At 37.8% G+C, this 23,860-nt stretch overlaps 1 protein-coding gene across 4 annotated transcripts in view; it reads right to left on the reverse strand.

The window, feature by feature from the left end:
• The window catches only part of ZFC3H1 (zinc finger C3H1-type containing), a 37,950-nt gene extending 14,431 nt beyond the window's left edge, over positions 1 to 23,519 (reverse strand). For 2 of the 4 annotated variants that reach the window (XR_008966099.1, XM_057377792.1), the window contains exons 1-22: positions 22,861 to 23,519; positions 19,942 to 20,361; positions 18,044 to 18,108; positions 17,547 to 17,745; positions 17,139 to 17,365; positions 15,502 to 15,625; positions 13,861 to 13,958; positions 12,713 to 12,916; positions 12,322 to 12,486; positions 10,630 to 10,767; positions 10,095 to 10,213; positions 9,606 to 9,752; positions 8,330 to 8,504; positions 7,983 to 8,114; positions 6,750 to 7,298; positions 6,556 to 6,665; positions 5,254 to 5,385; positions 4,185 to 4,306; positions 3,557 to 3,658; positions 3,074 to 3,190; positions 1,998 to 2,181; positions 118 to 304 (exon numbers count right to left, since the gene is read on the reverse strand). Coding sequence is in view for 3 of the 4 variants with exons in the window: in XM_057377792.1 (XP_057233775.1) it covers positions 118 to 304; positions 1,998 to 2,181; positions 3,074 to 3,190; positions 3,557 to 3,658; positions 4,185 to 4,306; positions 5,254 to 5,385; positions 6,556 to 6,665; positions 6,750 to 7,298; positions 7,983 to 8,114; positions 8,330 to 8,504; positions 9,606 to 9,752; positions 10,095 to 10,213; positions 10,630 to 10,767; positions 12,322 to 12,486; positions 12,713 to 12,916; positions 13,861 to 13,958; positions 15,502 to 15,625; positions 17,139 to 17,365; positions 17,547 to 17,745; positions 18,044 to 18,108; positions 19,942 to 20,361; positions 22,861 to 23,437 (4,293 nt within the window). In the remaining variant the exon portion in view is untranslated. The remainder of the gene's footprint in view (positions 1 to 117; positions 305 to 1,997; positions 2,182 to 3,073; positions 3,191 to 3,556; positions 3,659 to 4,184; positions 4,307 to 5,253; positions 5,386 to 6,555; positions 6,666 to 6,749; positions 7,299 to 7,982; positions 8,115 to 8,329; positions 8,505 to 9,605; positions 9,753 to 10,094; positions 10,214 to 10,629; positions 10,768 to 12,321; positions 12,487 to 12,712; positions 12,917 to 13,860; positions 13,959 to 15,501; positions 15,626 to 17,138; positions 17,366 to 17,546; positions 17,746 to 18,043; positions 18,109 to 19,941; positions 20,362 to 22,860) is intronic. The other 2 variants (XM_057377801.1, XM_057377809.1) reach the window with 2 other exon arrangements.
• Positions 23,520 to 23,860: the final 341 nt, after the last annotated feature.

Raw genomic sequence — 23,860 nt, forward strand, 5'->3', positions numbered from 1 at the left:
TTCAAAAAGCTACAGTGATTTTATTTCACATTTTGCCTGTCATACATACTGACTTCATACAGTAGAAAATACACACTTAAARGAACGTTTAATATATACATTGAAATTTTTACTTACTGTCCACCAGATTTGATATGAGGGAGCATATTCCACTGCTGTTTCACACATTTCCTGTATCTCCTCCTTGGTCCCTCTTTTTGAGAAAAGTCTGAGGTAATGACACCAAATTTCAGGATTTTCTTTGTTGTTCTCAAGGGCTCGAGCCAAAACATTTAAAGTAGAATCTAAACACTCAGATGACGAGCTGTAAAAATTAAAAATTTAAAAAAGCACTCACATCAGCTGTGTTGGTATTACAACTTACACAGTATCAAATACAAAAATGGCTGCTTTTTTACACATGTTGTCCTTCACTATCAAGGTTTCTAAGCTTCAGAGAGTCTTCAGCATTCAGAGGTTATCAGGTACAATTATTATAGTGCACAGAAGTAAGTATTTTATGAAGATTGCCAATTCAAATAAGAGAGTCCAAATTAATTGAAAAGGGCAGGGATTCTTCTGTAAGCAAAGTTCTCAAGCTGTAAGGATATAAAGTCATTTACATCATACAGGCTTAAGCAGCAATTTTCAACGGTACAGTAAACCAAGTTATATTTTTGKTAAGTATTTAATTTACTTTCTATAGTCATTAAATAAAAGCCTTTATTTCAGCATATCATACAAGTTCTCTGTCTCTAAGTCATTAAAAAAATGAAATTTTCTTTTTTGAGACAATGAATCATAATACCCACAAAGTAATAGAAGATTAGCTGAAATAACTAACTATGCTGCAAACCACAGAACTGAGCTTTAATTCATAAATGTATCTTTCATAAAACCACAGAATGCTTGAGGCCCCATTTATTCTGAAAGCATCTTTAGAAATTATTTTGCACAGACATTTATGAGAAGAAAAACACAAGTCTCAAAAAAACCGTAACAGTTAACCATGCATTAAGTCTGAAGCTTGCCCAATCCCTTCTGTCACTACTTTCACAGCAGTCAAAGTTCTGCAGAGTAGTAAGGAGGGAATGGGAAAAGCAGCTGCTTTAAGAAAAGGATTCGTATCTTCCACTAGGTTTTCKCCCTTCTTTTCTTGATTGTTCCCATTTATATTTAGAAGGCATGCTCTTCTCATGAAGCCACTTGCTGGTAATACTTGGAGTACTGGCCTTTCCAGTTCTACCCCTTCTATTGTTCAGGCATCTACTGATAAGCTAAACTGAGCTTTTGCTACATTTTCCATTATCCACAGTTTAAACATAGCTTTTAAAGTAGAGCTGCTCCTCTCCATTGCCCTTGCCCCCTGCTGCAGTTGCTTAACTGTACCTCACTATTAAAACTGAAGTCAATCACCATAATGGATGAAACCATCATGACAGAAATCCTATTGAAATGATCTGATAGCCAATAGAAAKACAGTATTCTGAAGTATAATTTTAAGGAAGAGATGCTAGAGAAACTTAAGACAAAGTTAAAAAAGAAATAATCACAAAATAAGAAACCAAGTGCTCAATTGGACCAGGGATAAAGTCAACTAGTGGAATTGTTCTTAGAAGAAAGTTGGCTGATGAAAGCAATTTCAAACATTATTCCAACCATTCACTCTGTAGAGGAGAATTATTTTACTTCATTGGTCCACTTTACTGCTGGAAGTACAACATTCCACTGTAATCTTACACTGAGGACTTTTCAAACATGAACAACTACYTCTCCCACACTACTTTCCATCAACTTCCATTCTGAATCAGAACCCATCCAAAGCTAAACCACCACTGTAATTTGTTACTCATACACTATACTATACAGTGGGAAATAACATCTAATCTATTTTAAACTTGCTTTTAAGTAATAAATTCTTTGTGGCACTGTTGAAGAAAGTTCTTTAACATSAAACAGGAAACTTGATCATAGCAGCATGGGGAAATCTAACAGTGTCTAAAATGTAGCAGACATACCCTTCATTTTGATTCAAGTACTTATATGCAAGTTTAATCCAAAGCTGCACATTACAGGGATTTTCTTGTACACTTGCTTCCAAGTTGGAAATGTCATCAGTCTCACTTGTAAAATACCGGACATCATCTGGAGTCACCACAGCATCAAGCACTGGAACTCTTTTTTTATGTTCTGTGGGATGCGCTGTAAATAATATAAAAGTAAGGAAAAGAAGAAAAATTCAAATTCCATTTCAAAACAGAAATGACTTATAACTGACAAGTTGCTATATTTCAAGTACAGCCATTGATCAGACCTGAAGAGAATTCTCATCATCCTTCAAACTGTGGTGCCTGTAGAGAACGGGGTATATTTCAAATGTGAAGGAATTAAATAAACAGCAGTCAAGGCTGCCTTGATCAACAGACATCGACTAAGGCACTTCATTAGGCAGCAATAGGAAGTAGACACACTGGACAAAGACAAATTTATCTCAATTCTGAGCCTCAAAAAATACTTTTTTGAGGATTTGCTAACAATCCTAAGGCTCCTACTTGCAAGAGTCACATGTGAAACACTGTCAGATTACTGATACTCTTGCAGCTTTGAAGTCTCAAATGCTGCTTAACAGYAGCTTTTTTAAACTCCTGACCTCACACCAAATACTAACTCTTTACAAATTTACTGTAACTGAACGCTGATGTTTTACTATTTAAAGTTCAGAAGGGAGGGGGAATGAGAAGGTGAGGGTGCTGAGGGAAAACAGGTTTTTTTTTTTGATCCTAGTGGTGTATGGGCAAGTTGAAACATTCTAGGGAAATAGTTCCTTATGCTCCTTTTAAGAACAAGCAATTAGAAATTTCACCTTCATTTTCAGTCACATTAAAGGAAAAAAATCTAATAGAACTACAAGTGTTAAGTTAACCTTTACCCAAAAATTTATGCAAAATAAAGTTTGCACACAGGAAATATAAAGTCAAGAGAAATATTAAATGCACGGTTTTTCTTGAGAACCACTTTAAAAATCAAGTGTTACAAAGAGGTGGGTGGGAATTTCCCTTCAGTACTCTTAAGGGATGTTGCASATCCAGATTACCATATTTAATAGGTCCAACAAACTGTTCCTCTTCACTGCTGCTACTATCTAACAGAGGTTTTCTCCAGTACTTTGGTCTCCATTTCCTTTTCTCTTTCCAAGTTGTATGCGGAGGTGCTGTAAGTAGTAGAAACTCTTACTTTTTTGTATTCAAGAGTAAAATATTTTTCTTAATAAACATTTCAATCAGATAAAAAGATTCTGTGAGTTCAATATAAGTGTATAAATTTCAATACTACTTATTTAAAATTTATTGTGCTTAAGTATATAAATAAATTCTACAAACGGAATTCTAAAACTACTATATTACTGCCTTAAAACAAACTGTTGCCTTTAATTTGCCATAAAAACAATTTACAGTACTGAGACAAATAAACTAAGCAACAGTAAGAAAAAATATTCTTGGCTTACAAAATCATCAAGGTGCTTATATAATTTTTAAGAGTTTATACATAATTGTATTTAATGTACCAAGTTACTTACTGTGACTTTGACTCTCATTGACATTGCTGACCAGAAGAACAGCCATCTGATCCACTGACATACGGTCTCGGTTTACACCAAAAAGTTTTTCAACATATTTTTCTGAAACAAGAACATGTGTAGCTTAGGTAAGCATATGGATGAAAACAGATGAGTAACTTAACAGCAATTTAACACAGTCTACACTAAATTTATGAAATATGACTGCTTTAAGAGGTATGATGATTTAACACACGAGCACAAAGAAATTTTTTTAAAAGTTCTATTTGGCAACTTGCCTATATGGAAAAGGCATTCTTATAAAATTACAGCTCCACCTAAACAGATCAGACCAGTAGACAGAGAAAGAACTGAGGAAGGAGAGAGGTAAAGATTCCATGCTCATTACTATCTAGAATCCCAGTAATACTTTAATTGGGTTTTTTTTTTTTTTGAGTGAAATGTTCCTCAGATTAGTGATTGTTTTCTTTCCGTAAAACTAAAGGACTGAACTGGACAACCAATGAAACTTCATATAGCTGCATATATTGCTTCACTTTGAAGTCCTTGCAACCAGAACTTTTCACAAAATCTATTCCCTTCAGAAATTAATCTTTAGATACAAAAGGAACAAAAGACTCTTAATAACCTGTGGCAGTGCTGATTTCCTCATCAGTGCTTTTTTCTGAACAGCCAATCAGTTCTAAATTGTAAGACAGAATATCCTGAAAGAGCTGCTTACGGCTAAGAGTGCAATCTTTCATGTGCTGCCTAAAACAAATAAATTAGCAATTAATACATTTATCATAGAAACAATTTATTAAGTTTTAGTACATACCTGGGATGAAGCATAAATACCCACAGAAAAAACTACCATTTACTTTGAAATTTGGTAAAATGTATCTCAGCCTTTTCTAAACTTAAGCCTACATAAGCAACTTAATCCTAGTCATCATTATTTCACTCCATTTTTACTCTTTAAGTTACRTATGTCTACACACTCATTTTACAATAACACAAACTCACAGTATTTAGAACTTTATATTTCAAATAAGGTAATTATAATAATTAGATATCACTTTGTATTTTAAAGACTCAAACAATGATTTGATGACAACAGCTAAAAGCTGATTCAGAATAGCTAAAGTTCACCCCTATTTTTCCAGCAGTTAAAGTTTCCAAACAAGTTGATTTCTAACCAATTCACATCCATTTTAAGTATACTAAACAACACTGTTAAATTATTTTTAATACAATTTAACACCAGGCTTTTAAAAAACAAACTTAGCCAGTATTTTCCCAGCAAACTAGAACTACACTACTACAATATTATTTTTTTACTTAATCATGCATTTGGGATACCATTTTCCTCTCTAGTGTGTTTAACAGTATCAACCACTATGCGAGATTCTACAATGAGCTGAAGTTATGCTGAAGCAATATGAGACCAGTTCTATTTGAATTACTAGAAAAAGGTGAAATATTCTCTAACAGACCATAATATTTTCCTAAATTTAAATCTAATGAGCCTCCTCTTTCCTCATGGCTTACCGACTAAGTATCTGCAATAGGGTACTAAAAATAAACTTGTCTAGGACTTATGTGTAGGACCACATATCCAGACATGTTAAAGAATAGAAAAGCATGATTATTTCAGACTCAGTCAGACATCTAGAAGAAAGGTTTGGTTTAAGTCAAGAAAATTAAAAAGAACTCACCACTGGCAGTCATCATCATTACACGTGCCTGTTAAATCAAAGCGGCAGAAACACTGTTTTGGCTCAATCATGTTGCTATACGTTATTGAACTGAGGTACAGCTTTTCCTTGGTACGAAAATAAGGACTAAACCTAAAATGAAACAGCAAATTATTGTAATAAAGTACACAAGGCAAAACATTCATTTTTTAAAAGAAGTAATTAAAAAAACACTTTCTGTATTAAATCTCATTACTTTCAAAACCCTGCTACTAACCAAAAGCATCATTAACCTACAGGCTAAAAGCAAGGTAGAAACAAGAGGGAATGGAACAAAGGGGGTATGTCTCAATCAAATCTGCTCAGGCATTCTGTTCTCCTTCAGGTGTAGAACTTCATTAATATGAAAACAAGAAGTGTAGTAAAAACCCATTGCATTTTAGTAGTTCAGTCAGTGTAAGACCAGCACCAAATAAAAGTGTAAAGAGAACTGTTAAAGATTAACTCGAAGAACCAGTGAGGGAAAAAAACCAYACCAGCCTTAGAATGTATAAACAAACAAAACCAGTCTCAGTTGAGCAGACTAACTCTTGTTTTAAATCTTTAGTTAAAGTTTCACTCCATCAATTTTGGGATTTCTAGCTTCTTCAAGGAATTGAAGTCATAACCTACAAGTTCAATTAATTATTCCTGTGAAGATGGCATTCTCCATCTTCTACGTAAGAGCGTAACAATAAAAAACCTGAAGCATGTGGTAGGATACAACTTCTCCAGTTTAAATTCCAGACTTTTGTCTTCTGAAATTTGATGTGTAGGAACAAAATTCTCTTTAGTCAAAAGACAGATGTGCTAAATTAATTACACTTGCAGATGTTGATGTCTAATCAGTGTGGTTATGCCTCTTTCCACTGAGCAGGAATCCAAAAGTAGATGATTGAGCCAATTTCAACCCAGACAAATTAAATTCCTAGCCAAGTTCAAAGTCTGMATAATTGAAATATGCTTCTTGGAGTCACATTGCTTCACACTGGATATAAAAACCCTGTTTTCAAATGCTGAACTACATTTTTAATTTAGTTGTATCRAACAACATGCATTACAATGTAAAAGCAGCATATTGCACAAAACTAAGGGACTTGTACATACCAGAAAAAATGAATGGAATTATTAGATCCCCTAAACCAGACAATGGTTTAAGGATAGTCAAGTTTCTCTGTGTGACTTGTCTTTCTATACATGCCTGGGTATCAAAGAGAGCACTGAAGAACATTTAAACAAGAACACGTATACCCCTAAGTCAAAGAGCTGCTATAGTCTTCATACCTGTAGGATTTAAATAGTAAGAGAGGACTACGATAGGGCCCAAATGGAAATGGTTTCACTTCAGTCTGTTTACTTTGCGACGTAAAAAAATCCATGTCCACTGAAATTTCCTAGGAAACAGATAAAACAGATATCCAGCAACTGCAATACCACCTAGTAAAGACAAGTTTCACGTTTCGTTGCACAGCATTTACCTGACCACACAACAGATCTTCCTTAGGCACAACAAAGGCAGTACTTTTCATTAACAGTTCTTTTAAGCTGTCAGCTTTAGCATAAAGTTTTTTCAGTTCATCAATATTCAACCCAAGAAACAGCTCAGGCTCCTCTGAAGCTTTTTTAGAAAGTTTGTTTATAGTTTCTTGTTTTGGAGTGTCCATGTGTTTAAGATTTGGTTTAGTAAAAGAGTTAGATTCTCTGAAAGATCTCCTTCGTTCTCTGTTTGAATTAGACAGAACTTCATCATCAAAGTAATTTTCTTCACTGTCCAAAGTCAGTTTGTCCTGTGTAAGATCGTGAAGTGATGGCTGAGGTAATGCAAATTCAGATTCCTCTTCTACATGCGGTGTAGTATTTGATTGTTCCTTTGTTTGAAGTGCGCGGGCCTCCTTCAATTTCTGAATTTTTAGAGCATATTCATACTCCAGTTGCTGCARTCGTTTTTTCTCTAGTGCAATCAATTCTGCTGAAGGCTTTTTTGGACTTGATGCAGGGGAGTTCTCCAATTTCAACATTTTGCTTGGCTGAAAAAAAAAAATTCCCTTTATTTCATTTCTTAATCTACTGATCTATTGATAGGAGGTAAAAATATTTAATTCAGAGTCTATAAAAACGAATTTTAAACTCCTGCCTGAAGATTTCTACACACAGCAGAAAAACCACAAGAGTTTGCCACAATTCAGCTGACAGATATACAGCTTTTGCAACAAAAATTACCGTACATCAGGAACAGGACTTCAACAGAAGTTCTGGCCCCACTTAAAGATGAGCTATAAAAAAAGTACACACACAGCAATGTTGGGAGTGGGATCACTAAATTTACAAAAATATTTTAGCCTTGTTTTTGTACATTTTGTTTCTCRAAACAGTATCACATCCCCTCTGCAGCAACTTTGCTTGATTCTTTTAACAAGATCATTGATGTCTACAAACAATGAAGTATTTCCTTCCTTCTTTCACATGCAGATGGCTCCGCTTATTTATCATATTTATTCTATGAATGGCATCCCCCTAGCATAGAAGTGTAGGCTTTKAACAGTTTTCCTCCTCAAATCATTAATGCCTTTTTTGTTGAAAATTGTACAAAACCAATAGGAATATTTCCCCATATTGTTTCTGAAATGTTTTTCCGAAATGTCATTTGAATTTTGTTAATCAAAATTGATACTCTCTTCCAAGTAGCTTGGTTTAAAAGCATGCTGACTTACACCAAGATGATCTTGCTCTAGCTTTCGTTTCCCAATTTCCTTGCTTGCTACTGCTTTTGCTCGAGCAAGTTCTTCGCCATATTTTAATGCCAGAGCTTTCTTTACTGCAACTCGTTGTTGAACTTTATGGATCTGAAAGAAAACAAAATGCTGAGTAATATAGCAAGATGCAAATTTACAGACATGACCACATAACAAAATATTATTATATTGAATTAATGAGATATAATACAACTAGATAGGAATTTATGAGCAATTCAAATAGACCCTTCTGCCTCCAAAAATCAGGCATCCCATTTCAAGATTTCCAGCTCTAGGAAACAGWAACATTTCAGAGTGCAAGTTACATGTTCCTGAAGCCTCTTGAGAAACGCCTTATTAGCATTCAAGATCTTCTCTGTTGCTTGWAGCTGTTCAGCCAGTTTATTAATTTTATTTTCAGCAATTCGAACATTCTCTCTCTTCTTGGCCTGTTGTTGTAACAGATTTTTCAAGACAGATTCATCCTTCATTAACAGCATTCTAGAAAAGGAACATAAGAAGTTTTTCCAAAATAAGTTGCTTAGAGCTACTGTTGCTTCTCCAAAACCCCAGTTATTTAAGAACGCAGCTCTCCTCACTTATAAACAGAAAACAAATTAAGCCTCTCCAGATAGTCCTAGCATCCATAAAACAGTAAATACTGTCAGTACATACAGCATGTTTCAGCATCCCAAGTTCAGCAGGTAAGTGTAACGCATATGACAATATTCTAGTTACAAGGACAGGGGAAGGTAAGCAAATGCTCTATCTTTTATACTGCTCTTTATATAATGATGACCAAAACACCATTGTTATTTCTTTCTGTTAGGTAACAACCGAGTTTCACCTTAGAGCACACACACACATTAATGGATTACAAGTCATAGTATTACGGCACAGCATTAGAGTAGATAAATTGTACAAAAAGCTATGCATCAAAGGAAGCAAGATAAACACTTAGGTATATGGGTGTGGATAAAGAGAGGAGGGAAGACTATCCTTCAGTCGATGACTGACTACAAGCCGCTTTGTTCACAAGACCATACAGAAATAATCAAGTGGCAAAAGAATATGAGAAGAGGATGCAAAACACTTATACTTCCAACAGTAACCTGAAATTGGGGTGAGAAACATGGAAGAGGCATGCCACAAGAGAAAAGCCATACAGGGAAAGCTTCAAACAGCATACCTATTCTGCAGAAACACTCATTCATTTATAGATATACACATATATATATATATATATATATATATATATATATATAAACAACAAGCATAACCCATTGAAATACACCATCCTTAAAGAACACTCATTTTTTAACATTTCAGCATTATTAGGCAGCACATATCATAATCTAATCACTGAACACAAAACACTGCTGAAAACAGTGTGACAAACCATACTTAAAAGTTATCAAACACCACACTGGCACTACAACACAATTTCTTTTGCACAGCAATGGAGTTAAAGACTGAATAATTCAAGATAAAAGGAAATCAATCATTTGCTGTATTTTAAATGCTACACATTTTAAAGTATTAYTTTACTCTTTTCATCCTGTTAAGCAAACAAGGTATGACTTATGACAGTGAAATGTGTACCTGTTTTTCTTCAGCTTTGCTTCTGCTTCTGTGACTTGTTTTGTCACTACTGCAATTCTCCCAATTCCATCAACTTCACCATCAGAATTTGCAGGGGAGGAACTGTTCTTCACTGGATCAGACTTAATTAGGCGTTGTTTCTCACGACTGAAACAGAAATGTWAAAAACAAAGATGTTCAGTAGCTTCAACATTCATTTTAATGTGTACTCCCAAGAGTTTTTAAATCTTTGAAACGAACAGCAGGACAAGATTTCAAGTTAAAAGAAAAAGTACTTTCCATAATTGCAATCAGTCTTTATGAGTCAGTTCAACTCCAAGGATTTTCTTTAGACCTCTATGTTGTCTTAGCAAAAAATTGTATGGGGGGAAAAACCTGAAGGTGATAGCAAGGTTTTCAAATTCAGATTTTCCTTCAAGTTACAAAAGTAGACTTAAAAAAGGCCACAAATAAAACACATTTTACATCAACAATTAAAYTGAGTTGTACCTGGCAATCTCTTCTTTTAAAAGCCTGTATTCTATTTTCTTATCTTCYGGCAGAGCCTCTGGAGTTCTCATTGGATCATTTTCTTTTTCTGATTTTGGAGGGGCTTTGATTTTTGATGCCTGTTACAAAGGGACTCAGATCAGTACCAGCCACACTAGTTTAAAATACAGCTACCAAGTAGTATTTTTAAGAATTTCAGCACAAACTTAAAGCTGTTTAAGGCTAGTAAGATATTTTAAGCCAGTATTTTTTTGCTTAATGATGCACAATGATTTTGATTCAAAAAAAAAAAATCAACAAAATATCAAACAAATACACTACAAGCTCTATCTGCAGGACGCCATCTTCAACAAAAAATTTTGATTAGTTTGTGCAATCCAAATTACAATGTAATTGTCCAGACAGGAGTAATATACTCCCACTTAACCCCTTCTGATGCAATTCAGTATTTCTTGACCAAATTCTGAAGTTTAAATTCCATACACGAAAAAAAATCATTACAAAATAAATCTATTAAAATGCTGACAACATTTACCTCAACATTCCTCCTTGCTTCTTTTATCATAGATTCTAGTCCTCCAAACACACTGCTTGTTGAGTTAGAAGGCTCTCCATCAGACTCACTGTCATCTGAGTCATTTAATGTAACCACAACAGACTTGTGTTTTGGAAGCTGCAGCAACAATATAAAAAGTTTTATAGTAAGAAGACAAAGAGACACAGATGTAACTCTGGACAAACTCACAAGAAGTGAACAAGAAGGTTAACTCCCTTTTTTTGTTACACGTGCCAATTCCATGTTGCAAGAAAAAAATAAGCATTTGCGCACCTCCACAAGACAGTAATACTGTAYCTAGTCTTGATACTGTAATGGTACTCCAATGTTTTCAACCTACTCCCAAGTACCTGCAGCATATTTATGGCTCCGTGGTCATAGCAGACAAATCTCAAACATCTAACTCCTATATCTAATTAATTATTTTAATTGAAAATAAAATTGTCATCTATCATGTGCAATAAATTTAAATAACTGAGAGGTTAACAACCAATCAAATCCGCATTGGAAATGGTGTGGCTGAGATACCAAAACTTCCTGATTTTTCTGCTACACCATTGCGATGTCTCTTGTCCCACAGCTGTACTTAGCTGATCTTACAGTGAGCTGCTCAGGCGGTTTAATTGGCAGCACACAAACAGAATGTAACAAATAGATGAAATCATGATTAATCACCTTTTGCCAACACAAACTTAAAAAGCTCACTGAAGATCAGGTGACTGCCAATTCCAGCACAAAGAATAATGCAGAAAAAGCAGACAATCTAGATTAACCTCAAATGCTCTGGACTTATAGCTTGGCAAAAAAGCTACTTATTTCACATTGCTGGGACTGCTCTTCTGATCTCCCACCATAGACCTGGACAACTACAATTATATAGGTACCCTTTATCTCAGAACAGAACCTCATCAAAGCTTTAAGTGTCTTTCAAAGCACTAAACCCATCAAAAAAMCCACAACTTTTAAAAATTAAAAATATTCAAATTTCCACAATCAGTTCTTTTTGATACTCTTTCTGGACAATTCTCAAGGTATGGGTCGTATCTACTACTTTTGAATGTACTCCAGCTGCACTGTTTTTTCACCACATTAGGATAAGCAGGTGAAATTCCAGTTTATGTTGGTGCACAGCACTGGTCCTCTCCTCACAAATACTCTCTTCCAGCCACACTCACAGACATGCTAACTCTGACATACACACACTATTCATTGAAAAAATTCAACACCCCATAGAAGGAAAAGTACTTCTCCCCTCACAAAAGTTTGCTAACCAATTTAACATGTTAACTAAGTTTAGCAACGGGACTGATGCTCCAGACTCCACTGAAAAGGAAGGGAGACACCAACTGGCCAAATACAAGAGGAAGAGCAAGACTAGCTCTACTTTGGCAACAACATCTATGCTAGTCTGGGTAAGGAAATCGAACTACATTTATAATCTCTTAGTTCACTGCACATCGGGATATTTTGATGCTCTCTTCAGCTATAAATTTTTGCTTCAGCGTCAAATTCTTCCTAGAAGAGCATATGGATTATCAAAGTCACTAAAATGCTTAAATGAAGCTTCACTCTTCTGTGTTGTATCACTAGAAAACCTAAGTCTGCTCTTCACTTGAACTGAGCTCAGCTTCAACTCAGTCTTATTAGTAGGAAGCGCAAGTATYTCCTTACTGTGATCACTGCTCGCGGAAGCCTCGGTACTCTAACAAATTTCGTATTTTGTACCCGTGGCTGAGACACAGTATTAATACTGACAGCACACAGATTGCTTCTTGGCATGGACTGCAAGTTGTCTGGGACAGGAGGGGAAGGTGGACCACTGTTACTTGATGTTTCCTGAAAAATAAAAATATAGTCTTAAAAATACACACCATACATAGCTATTTTTAAAAGCATCAATATAAATGAGACCATTTCATATGTGTCTCTGAATTTGAAAATGTGATTTAGTCTCCAGAAATGCAGCATAAAGCCTCTGTAAGCATCACTTAGCAGGTCACACTGAAATTTTGGTCAAGACTGACATCTAGAGATTTATGCTCAAAAAACTGTAATAGAGTACCTCAGCTCTGAAAGCACGTTTGTTGGCTAGAGACTTGAGTAATTCTTCTCTTAGGAGCATCTCTTCCTCCTCTTCCTCGTCAGCAAATGGAGGTTTTGGTGGCTGTTCAGGCTCCTCAGGGGGAAGAGGGGGAAGAGGTGGAGGCGGCTCAAGAGAAACACAAGGAATACCTTCCATGTAAAGATGGCTCAGAGACGGTACAGGCTGAGAAAAAAACAGTAAAACAAGCACTTGAAAAGTGAAAACTACCACTACTTTATGATTACTTAGCAAAGGTTGAGACCTAAATTATTCCATGGTTTAAAAGTAAGCTAAACTGTGTCAGTTTAATTAACATCCAAACCGCATTTGCATCACTGTCAAAGGCTGCCACTGAACAGTTAACTTCTCACCAAGATTAATGGAAGCAATAAGTTTAGATTTGGACAGTGGAAGCAGTGGAGACATACAAACTAAACGCAAATGAGAATCTGAACCAGAGATACTCTAGCCACAGTTGACCAGCAGTCTTTAAACAGTTCTATGAATCTGCCTTAGCRAATAAAATTGGAATTTCTCTTACTCAAAAATTCAGAGCCTGTCATGAGAGTGAATGGTACCATTCTATTGCTTTTGTAAAAAAAGAGTTAAAAAAAAATGGGTGATGAAAAACTCCCCACACGTTCAATTGCCATGCGGATGCTTAGGTGAGAAGACAGAAAACAGGCAAAAAGCACAAAGTCTGAAGGACTGATGAGCTTTATTTTTTGGCTGCATTTTCCCCCTCTAGGTARCAAGTCAGAGAATAAGCTTATCTACCTACATATATGGCCGAGAGATAAGAGGCAAAGTTGCCTTATGCTAACAGTTCCAATTCATTCTTTTTCCTTATGTGCTTCAGACAATTCTTGCTTTCTGTATGAAAAAGCACAGCTCTAACAATGAAGAGAATTTCAATTCAACAGGGAAAACCTTCAATAACCAACAACTGGATTAGCTAAAATGTAGATGAAATTAAGAATTTTAAAGAAGCAACCACAAGTCTAACAGATACTCAGTCTAACAGGGAATCACTAAACAGAGAATTTTATCAAAACCGAAATCTAAATTCAATCCTGGCTTCGGCATTAGAAATCAGATATAAAATTAGAATTATCAAGGTTACTTACTGGAATTGGAGGAGGTAGTGGCAAGGAAATTGGTGGTACTGGAGGTGGAAAATATCCTATTGGACACTCAAAGAAAGGAGGCTGCACTGGAGAAGAAGCTGTAATTAAAATACTGAATGTAAGAAATCTGACAGATATTTACTAAGCAACAACTCATGCTTGCAGTGATTTAGTGTAGCAGAAGGAGACAGAAGTTTTTACTATGCACTAATTTCAAAGGTAACACCAGACACAGCACAGTGCATTCTTTTAACATATATTTGTATTATTAAAAAGAGTAGTTACATTTACTTTTTCTGTTTCACAATCAAAACACAAGTACAGCCCACCAGTACTGCTAAGGTAATGCAGCCTTCATATTGGATTTAACTTGCAAGAACTTACCTTCTAAAACAAGGTATCTCAGTAGCCTGATTACTGCCTACCAAAAATACAATACAACACAAACYAGGACAGAAGCAGACCCAAAGCATAGCTTATAAATTCTGAAACATTAAACAAGAGATTCAGATGCTTTATCAAGAGAGATTTGTGTAGCTTACACATACAAAATAGCAGGTGTATTATTTTAACAAAGCAATGTAGAAGGAAGCTGACAAGAAAGGATAAAAAAAGAAGAAAAAAAAAGAAAAAAGGGTGGAAGATGAAAAGCAAGAGGAAAAAATGTAGCCAATCAAGTAGCATGCTTTACGGAGTTTTCTCAACTGTTGACATGTTGCAATGGAACACAGAAACCCAACTACCTTAAATGCACCTCAAACTCGAGTCAATAAATGATTTAAGCTAGAAAAGATTTCTGGAAGATATATGACCTAACACAGGTGCCCAAAGCCAGGCTGCCCCCAAAGTCAGGATGCTTGCAATGGAGATTCCACATTTAAACCTGCTCTAGTGTTTGACCACCTCAGAATTTGTTTTGTTACATTTTAAGTATTGCTCCCTGTCCTTCTTTTACCAGTTGATGGAAGTGTTTGGCTCTGTCTTGTCTGTAACTGCCCGCTAAGTAGCTGAAGACAAGAGCAAAAGCCATCCTTAGCCTTCTCAACACAAATGCAGCTTTCTCAGCCTCTGTAAGCCAAGTGCTCCAGTCTCCCAATGAACCTTATGAAAAACAGGCCTGAAACAGTTTCCCTTAGTCAAAAAGGTCCCTTGGTAGGCTCATTCTAAAATGTCACTCTCTCTTACTGTGAAACCAGAAAACCGGCAGTGTTCAACAGCCCCCTCCAACTACTGACCCTGGACAGTCACAGCGCTACAACCGAGGCTACAGTTCAGCTGTCATCAAAGTCACACTGCTGGCCCACACGTTACTCMATGTCCACTGGGACCCTCAGGCCCTTTTTCGCAAAGCTGCTGTCTGTCCAGTCAACACCCTGGGGCTCTCACTGTCTGCACAGTTGATTGGGAATATATAAACATAAAACCTCAGTACTGCAACAGGAAAAGTACACCCTGAAGACCTTAAAAAAACCACTACAACAGAGATGGAAAGAATGGGTGTTAAAACAATTAGCTTATTTTAAAACGTTAGTTTTATAATTCAGACAGCTCAACTTAAACACTTTCTAGAACAGTGCCTTATTTCCTACAGTTTACCTATTTTTACCAATCACCGTATAAAAAACTGTAAGTAAGTCTTACCTGGTGAGTTAGTTTCACTGTCTGTATCCATAGCAACTTCATCATAATTATCATACTGATATATGCCTCCTGCGCTCTCTGTAGACTGCTTATCCAAAGACCATCTCAAGTCTGTATCTGAAGACTAAACACACAAAAAGAGTATTTTATTTAGTTGGTCTAACTGATTTATAAATACAATTTACGTACCTTGTACAAGAAGAAACTAGGTATTACCTTTTAATCAAATCCACCACAGGTAGTAACTACAAAAATTGACATAGAGTTTTAAAAGTTTATCTCTTCTAGGATGATGGAGTGGGGGGGGTGTTATGATACACAGAAAGAGTTTTTAAATACCTACTAGGTCATTATGTAAGCAAATTGACTTGGTTATATATCTCTGAAAGACTGCAAGAGAATTAAATGCTTTATCATTTCTGTTAATCTGCCATGGCAACTACCAAGAATGCTTGAACTACCTTACTAGAACCAACCCTCACTTGAAAAAGCCTTTTATTGCCCCAGAAGGATCCACATACCACACTGGGACAAACTCCAGAGACTGTCAACTTATAAATCAGATTGTTTCAAGAACACCTAACACTATATGGATGCCAACTAATGTTCATGACTGTAAATATGCAGAACACCTAAGTATGATTTCTCAGACTCCTTAGCTTGTATCTTTCAGAGGCATACAGAAGAYATTTTGTCCTAGCTTTTACAAATTCTACTGTTTACACTCAAACATTTTTAGTCTCAATTTTCCACTCTGTATTACTATGAATATGATTTTCCTGCAAAATGACCTCAAACAGGGAGCCCCAATTCCCTTAGATGCTGTTTCATTTCTTCTTGCAGCATTAGTAGCTGCAAGTACTTGAAGCATCCAGCTGCAGCAGCTGCATTGCTTCCAGGCTGAAAGAAATAATGCTGAAGAAACAGTCWTTTTTTTTTCTGCAACATACCAATGTTTCAGAGACAGAACATTTCTCAAGTGTCTTTTGGTATTCTAAATGTGRTAGAACAAGAACAGCCTACAAGTGCAGCATGATGACCACTGCAGTAACTCTATTGCTCCATCAATTTAACCCTACGTGAGGTTAAACTAAGTATCTTTCATCTGGGCATCTCTTGGCATCTCGACAAAAYAGATTAAATACTACAATTTAAAAATATGACAAAGCAACCAAGCCCTCCAATGACATTTCAAAAGAAACAAGCCACTGAAGTTGTATACACAGAAAAAGTTCGAAAATGTGGAGAAGAAAACCCTTAAAACTAAGAGGAAAACAGCCAAAGAACTTTCATTGATTTGTTAGTGTTAAATTACAGACTGCTCTTTGACTACCATGCTCAAAATGTCTTTATGAGAAAAACGCTTTACCAGTGACTTGCAAATGTACAACTCATATAAAACTAGTTTTCCAAATCCAAAGGGAATGCTTGTCTAGCATGGGATCAAAACATTGTGAACACTGAAGTATTTTGAGCTTTTCTTTCACRGCTCTATTTTAGTTATTCTAGGGGTGGGGAAAGCAGTGAAAAGAGCAGGGGGACACAGACAGGATGGTGGCAAAACCAGGTRGGCCAAGACAGAAATCATTTAGGAATACTAAATGTAACATCAGAATACCATAAAAGAAATTTGTTACCCTGCTTCTTGATCTCCTCTTTCCTCCAACTAGCTTCATAAACCGATTGTACTGCTCTTCTTGATTTGAGAGGTCCCTAATTTTTCTGATTTCTTCTTCTCTCTTTCTTCTCTCCTCCTCTTCTTCTTGTTTCCTCTGATCTTCCTCTTTCTGCCGCCTATCTAGTTCCTTTTGCTGCTGCATCTTCTTTGATGTCTTTGTCTGTTGCTTTCTCAAAGTTTGCTTGCCTTTAAATAAAAAAGTATGTAATTAACTCCATCTCACCTAATTGGTTCCACCAATGCTAAATTCTTCAAGAGTTTTGAGYAAATGTCAGAGGGTCTAGAATGACTAAAGACTCATTGCTCACATAACTTTTTTTTGAGGCCACATCACTGACAGCCRTTACAATAACATTAAACTTATTACCTGTAGTACTAGGTTTTTTTGTCGAATGTGCTTTTGTACTGGTTTTGACTTTCTGTGTTACACTTTTCGTTTTTGTTAATTTTTCCTTGCTTTCCTTCATGACCTGTTGTTCTTTTTGCTGCCATTTTTTGCTAGCAGACTGAAGTGCAAGAAGTCTAAGTTGCAATTCAGACATCTCCTCCTCATCATCAAGCAGCTTCTTCAGAAGAAAACAGAAGAAAGGACAAGACAGAAAGTCAATAAACATAAATAAACAATTTTTTCTTTACAAGGTCTTTTGAAATCTCCCAAATATTTTTTGGGAGAGGCTCTAAAGGCTCTAAAATCCTACTTTAGGGAGAGGCTCTAAAGGCTCTAAAATCCTACTTTACTGCTAAGTATCATTTGTTAAAAATTTACAGTTCCTATTACTGGAATGTTTCTGGACTGCCACTGGAAAAAGCCATCAGAGTATCATAATGCAATCATGCCTCATCTGTGGAGGAATACTTCCTTACCTTTTCAGATGCAACATCCAAACTGCTGTGCTTTCGCACTGATGTTTGTTCTTTGTCCTCTGTACCTTCCAAGAGAAAAAATACTGTATTTTTTAACAAGCTGTTTCTCATGAGACAGAGCTACATTAAAATGATACATGAAATTTAATCTATACAAACATATTTTATCAGCATCGTTGATACACAATATAAAACAATAGCAGTGGTACATGTAASATCACATGAAAAAACATTCATATAAAGTTGGCATGTCTGATGAAATCCACATCATCATGACACCATAAGCCTAAGACAAATTTGTCATTTCTTAGTAACTCTGTCTTAAGGTTTGCGTGTACTTCCTCAAGAAGCAGAGAAAAACAGATTTGGAGACAAGGGGAAAAGAAGATTTCTTGTCAACTGTTTTATACTACCATCACAACAGGTGCTGTCCTGTGCATCTCATATTTCATTGCAGCTATTTTGAGTAAGTGGTCACTCTTTTGAAAATTAAATATAAAGGCCCAAAACTGCAGTAAGAACATACTTGCTCCATTTCGCACCGAAGGAAAACAAAAAAAAAAAAAGTTATTCTATGGATATGAATAATACAGTACTGTTTTCCTGCTACACATGTAGATGTTAAAATACTMATTTCTTACTTCCAAAAATATAATCAATTCTTGTAGTGTATACATATATATACACACATACTACCATACTATATTTTACCTAGAATGAGACAGTTTGACTACTAATTACCATTTTTCTCCTTTGTTTTCTATGAGCTCTGTCTTCTAAATTCTCATTCTGAAGTTATATATAAATCATTCTGACTTTCAGTGCTCTCATCCTACCTTTCTTCGTACTCCCATCAACTACTCACCTATATTCTTATTCAATCCATTAACCACTTTGTCTCTTCCCACTCAAATTAATAGTTTATACACACTGGCCAATTAACAAACATCAGATGACAAGTGATAGCCTCAAGCACCACCCTCAATCACAGCGAGCAGGAGGCTTAAGTCAGCTGCCTCATTTTGCTGCAGACTTGGTAGTAAGCTCAAGGACTTTTACCACAGATCTGCTGGACCTAATCACTTCTTTCTTGCTAACTGGTTAATGCATCTCAGTAATTACCCTCTTTAGTCAGCCGTCCAGAACTATCTTTGACAAGAAACTCATTCCACCCTTTGGCTGCATTTCTTTTACAAATCCTTTCTATTTCTGGCCTACAATTTCCTGACTATTTTGTGAATATCAACAACGATAAAAGGAATTCTCGTGAAAATATCTTATGGTGTTAATAATGCCACAGTCCTGAGTTTGATCCCTGTATGGGACATCAATTGAAGAGTTGGACTTGAACCTTGTGGGTGCCTTCTATCTCAGAATATTCCAGGATCCTAGTCTTACACTTAAGAAAACACACAAACACGAAATTAAGAAAAAGGGATCTCTAAATGTTCTCTTTTCAGCTACAAAATAACCACGTTTTGCTTCTGCAGAAAAGAACAAGGGAAGAGCAGAAGTAAAACTTTCAGTGAAAAGTCAGTGATTTCTGCTGTGAACAGCAATCAAAGTCTTATCCTCAGGCTTTCTGCCAAACGATCAGTTATGCTTTCTGCCAAACAATCAGTTTGAGAAAACACATTATTTAAAATACAAATCCAAAGCAAAAACATGCTTCAAATTACAAATTGCAAWTACAAATTACAAATACATGTAATTCATTGAATTACATGCTTATATAATTCAAGGAATTACAAAATTCAGGAGTGAAGTACATTATATCTTTTAACTTGTAACTTTTAACATTTTAATTAGCGTTTTCCCCCAATATCTAAAAACAAAATAGATAATAGCAAGAAAATAGAACTTCACAAGCTAAAAAAACTTTACAAGTATTTATTTACCTTGGCCAGATTCTGTTAGTTCAGATTTCTCCGAGGACTTCTTCGTTCCTTCTTTGCCTTTTTTTAATCTGCTCCTCTCAGCTGGAGTAGGCAGTTTTTGTCTGAGAGGTTTCAGTTCAAATGCCTGAAAGCCCATAACCGGATTTTTCTCCTCAGGAGGTACTTCTTTTATAGCATCCRTTTTAATACTGTCATTTTCTACAGTTATTTGGTCCTCAGTGTTCACTGTTTTTTCACCATCTTGTTTYTCATTTTCTTCCCTGTTGCTCAAAGCCAGTCTTTCATCTTTATTAATGTGTTCAAGTTCTAGCTGTATCTGCTTATACTTCAAGAGCAGATCCTCAAAACTTTCCTCCACAGAGCTTTCATTTTTAGAAGAGTAGTTCTGCTTTCTAGATGGGGACCTTCCAAAAGTTTTGGCTGAATTATTGGTCAGGAAATTTAAGACAAGAACTTTTATAACCTTAAAAAAGTGGCAATATTACCACTGAAACCTAAATTAATCCAAACGTAACTTATGATTATTCTCATATATTTCACTTTACGGCTAGCTTGAAAAATATCCATCATAAATATGAGCAGCATGCAAAAGCTGTAGCCATTATTACATACTGACAACTTACACATTTTCTCAAACCAACAATTTCAAATATCCTACTTATAACAAGGTGGTCATGAATTGCTGAGAAGTCTCATCTCTTACTCACACCATCCTCCCAGAAACAACAGCTGTAATTCTAAGATGATTCTCTATCACAGAAAGTCAGACTTCCAGAGTTCTTCACTCCAGCACTGACTCTCCATCTCATATTCTGAAAAAGACAGGTTAAACTCTTCCTCATTCATTTTATCCTTTCATAAAATGCCACGCCTAGCCAAAGCACAATTTCACACTGCAAYAGGTGCAGTTCAGCAAATGAGATAAGGCACTGAAGAATCAATGAAGGGAATAAAAAAAATTGGGAAAGAGCTGTGATCTGAACATTCAGAAGASCTAATTATCAGAAAAGGTTGCTTTTGAATGTCCAAGGCAGGCAGTGGAAACATTCTTAGGCAACTCCACCCAGAATGAAAGTTGTCACTATTAGAGGTTCAACTCCTCTTACCTTTTCCTGACACTTGAAAACTACCCTGTGAAACAACCATGCTCAAGGGCAAATCTTTTAGGATACCAAGTCAGGTTTTACTTACTTGACTCAAAGTATCAACTCCACTGTGATAACAACTGACTCACACACCCAGTCACGCAAAATGCTTTTTCAACAACGTAATCTCTTAAAACAATAAAAGGAGTAAAACTAAAAGCTCTAATAGGTGTCCTCTGAATGCAGACACACTGAATCCAGAAGGAAACATTTGTCACAACAAGCATCAACTGCCCACATGTTTACTATGTTAAGTCCTAACATAAGTATGAACTGAATGCTCAYYTACTACAGAGCAAGAGTAACAAAACATTCTCCATCATGTTTAAACAGGAAAGTAAATATTAAGTGCCAGGAATAAAAAAMCCCTTTCAACATCCTCATTTTCTACTTCTGGTTTGAAAATGGAATTATTGGTTTCTGAATGTTCTTTTAATTAAAAGGCAGAAGGAGTCTYTGCCTCAGCACTAAGAAACATTGCAAGATCTGTTTAGGACTATCTATATATTTGTCCTACAAATCACTCCTTACACAGAATGTAGCCCCTTTCAGCTACTCAGAGTAACATTGCAAATTAAGAGACTTGAAAAGTATTTTCAGCACTAGAACTGTCTTACTGCGAAAACTTGGACAAATCACATCTTCACTTGCTGCCTCTGAAGATAAAACCCTTGCATGAAGGATTACAATGAAACCTTGAATAATACTATAACTTTACCAGATGAGATTAAATAAAAGCATCTCTATTGTTAGTTTACATATTCYATCCACGTTTAAGCAAATAAAAATATTAATTATATAATTATCATGTATCTAAAACACAAGGATTCAAGAGACCAACCCGCACAATCTAGCAAACACACTATTGATATGAAGGACAATAAAATACTGTAAAATTCTAGAGAACAGGATTTCATCACCATCTCTCTTGCTCAGTGTTTTTTATCCTCATCTACATTTTCAGCTAGGCAACAATGCAGTTACATCAAGTAACCAGGCTGTCCCAACCTACAGTCAGCATCAGTTACGTTYCTTCCTACAGCAAACAAGAGAAATTAGGGAAGCTTTTCCCACCATTTTCACAACTCCAGCTCCTAAAAGGACGAAATATCAGAACTCTGATAGTCAGCTAAACAACTCTTAAAAGCAAAGAGTGGAGAAMATCCTGCAAGGAATGATGGTATGACTCTCATCTGAATGCCCATATAAACCACACTTCGTGCGCAGACCCACTTCAGCTTAGCTAAAACTAAAGCTAAACCTATGTGTAATAACCTCTGAAGGGATGAAAGTGAAAATGGAAAAACAGTAGATCCTTCATTGCCCAATATAGGAAATTAACAAGCTTAGGGTTTTAGCTTTACAATTGTAACACTAATTATATACATTAAAACTGCCGCACCAAAGACTGACCCCACTTCACAATATTCGCACTTCGGGCTAGGAAAGCAGCCGCCCGGAATACAACCGACAAAAGCTTCCTTTCAGGCTATGCTTTTTCCGTACACCCGACGGATCAGCCAAGACGCAAGCCAGGTCACGGCGGTAATTCGACTTCCCAGCAGCCTCTCTTTGAGCAGGACCGGCTATCCCAGCCAACCCCCAGGATTAGCTTAGGAGCCTCCGTCTCCGTTACCGCTCCGGGAGTACCACTGCGAGAGCGGGGGGGAAACGCATCCCTTCCCAGGGCTTTCGGCCACGTAGCRCGGCACCACCACGCCCAGCCCACCGCAGCAGCACGGGGACCCCGCTCCCGCCCACGTCTCAAGGATACATTTTCGAGGCGAGGGCTCCCTCCAGCCCTGGCTGCTACTGAACCCGGCGCCGCCTCCCCCTCCGGGCGGCCTCCCCGGAGGATTGCCTGGCCGATCACTGCCGCCTCGGCTCCGGCCCCAGCGCCCACCGCCCCGGTAAGGCCGGCCTCGGAAGCGGAACCGGTCCAGGGCGTTGTGGCTGCGCTCCCAGAAGGAGAGCCGGGGGCCCGTGTCGGAGTGCGAGCCCGGCGGCATCCGCGGCGGCGGCGGGTGAGAGCGGAACGAGTCCTTGGGCCGGTATCCGCCGTGGCCGTGCACGTGTCCCGTGTCGGGCGGTGGCTGGTGCCGCGAGCGCGGGAAGGGCCGCCCGGGTGAGGACACGGAGCCGCTCCCATGGAGCCCGGGGGGCGGCCGGCGCCTCGAGTACGGCCTGCTACTGCTGCTGCTGACGAGGCTGCCGGCGGGCTCGGAGCCGCCGCTACAGGGCCCGAAGCCGTTATTGTCATCGTCGCTGATCTCGCCGTCCTCCAGCTCCCCTTCCTCCTTCGGGGAGAGCCCGCTGGGGTCGGGCGCRGCCGCCGCCTCCGCGGCCGCCATGGGCCCACGACAACGGTCTCGGCGCGCCCTGCGCCCCCTCCTCCAGCCCGCGCAGACTCTCGCGAGACCACGCCCCGGCCCTCCCGCCCGCCAGGGGAGAGAGCCACGCTGCGTAAGAAAAGAAGAGGCGTGGTGCGACGCCACTATCGCGGGGTGTCCTGGGTAATGTAGTTCTCTGCTCGGGGCCAGGCCGGGGRAAGCCGGCGGCTCAGCCTATCGCGTGGCGGCGGTGGGCGCCAATGGGCGCGCGGCCCGCCATGTTGGTAGAGGAGACGAGGGAGCAAGCCGCCATTTTATCGAAGGGCACGGCGCTATGTGGGCAGGGACTGACGGCAGGGCGGCGGGCTTCCCTTCCCTTCCCTTCCCTTCCCTTCCCTTCCCTTCCCTTCCCTTCCCTTCCCTTCCCTTCCCTTCCCTTCCCTT

This window comes from Malurus melanocephalus, unplaced genomic scaffold, assembly GCF_030028575.1.
Source record: "Malurus melanocephalus ecotype Western Australia unplaced genomic scaffold, MMel_1.1 scaffold_10, whole genome shotgun sequence".
Taxonomy (NCBI): domain Eukaryota; kingdom Metazoa; phylum Chordata; class Aves; order Passeriformes; family Maluridae; genus Malurus; species Malurus melanocephalus.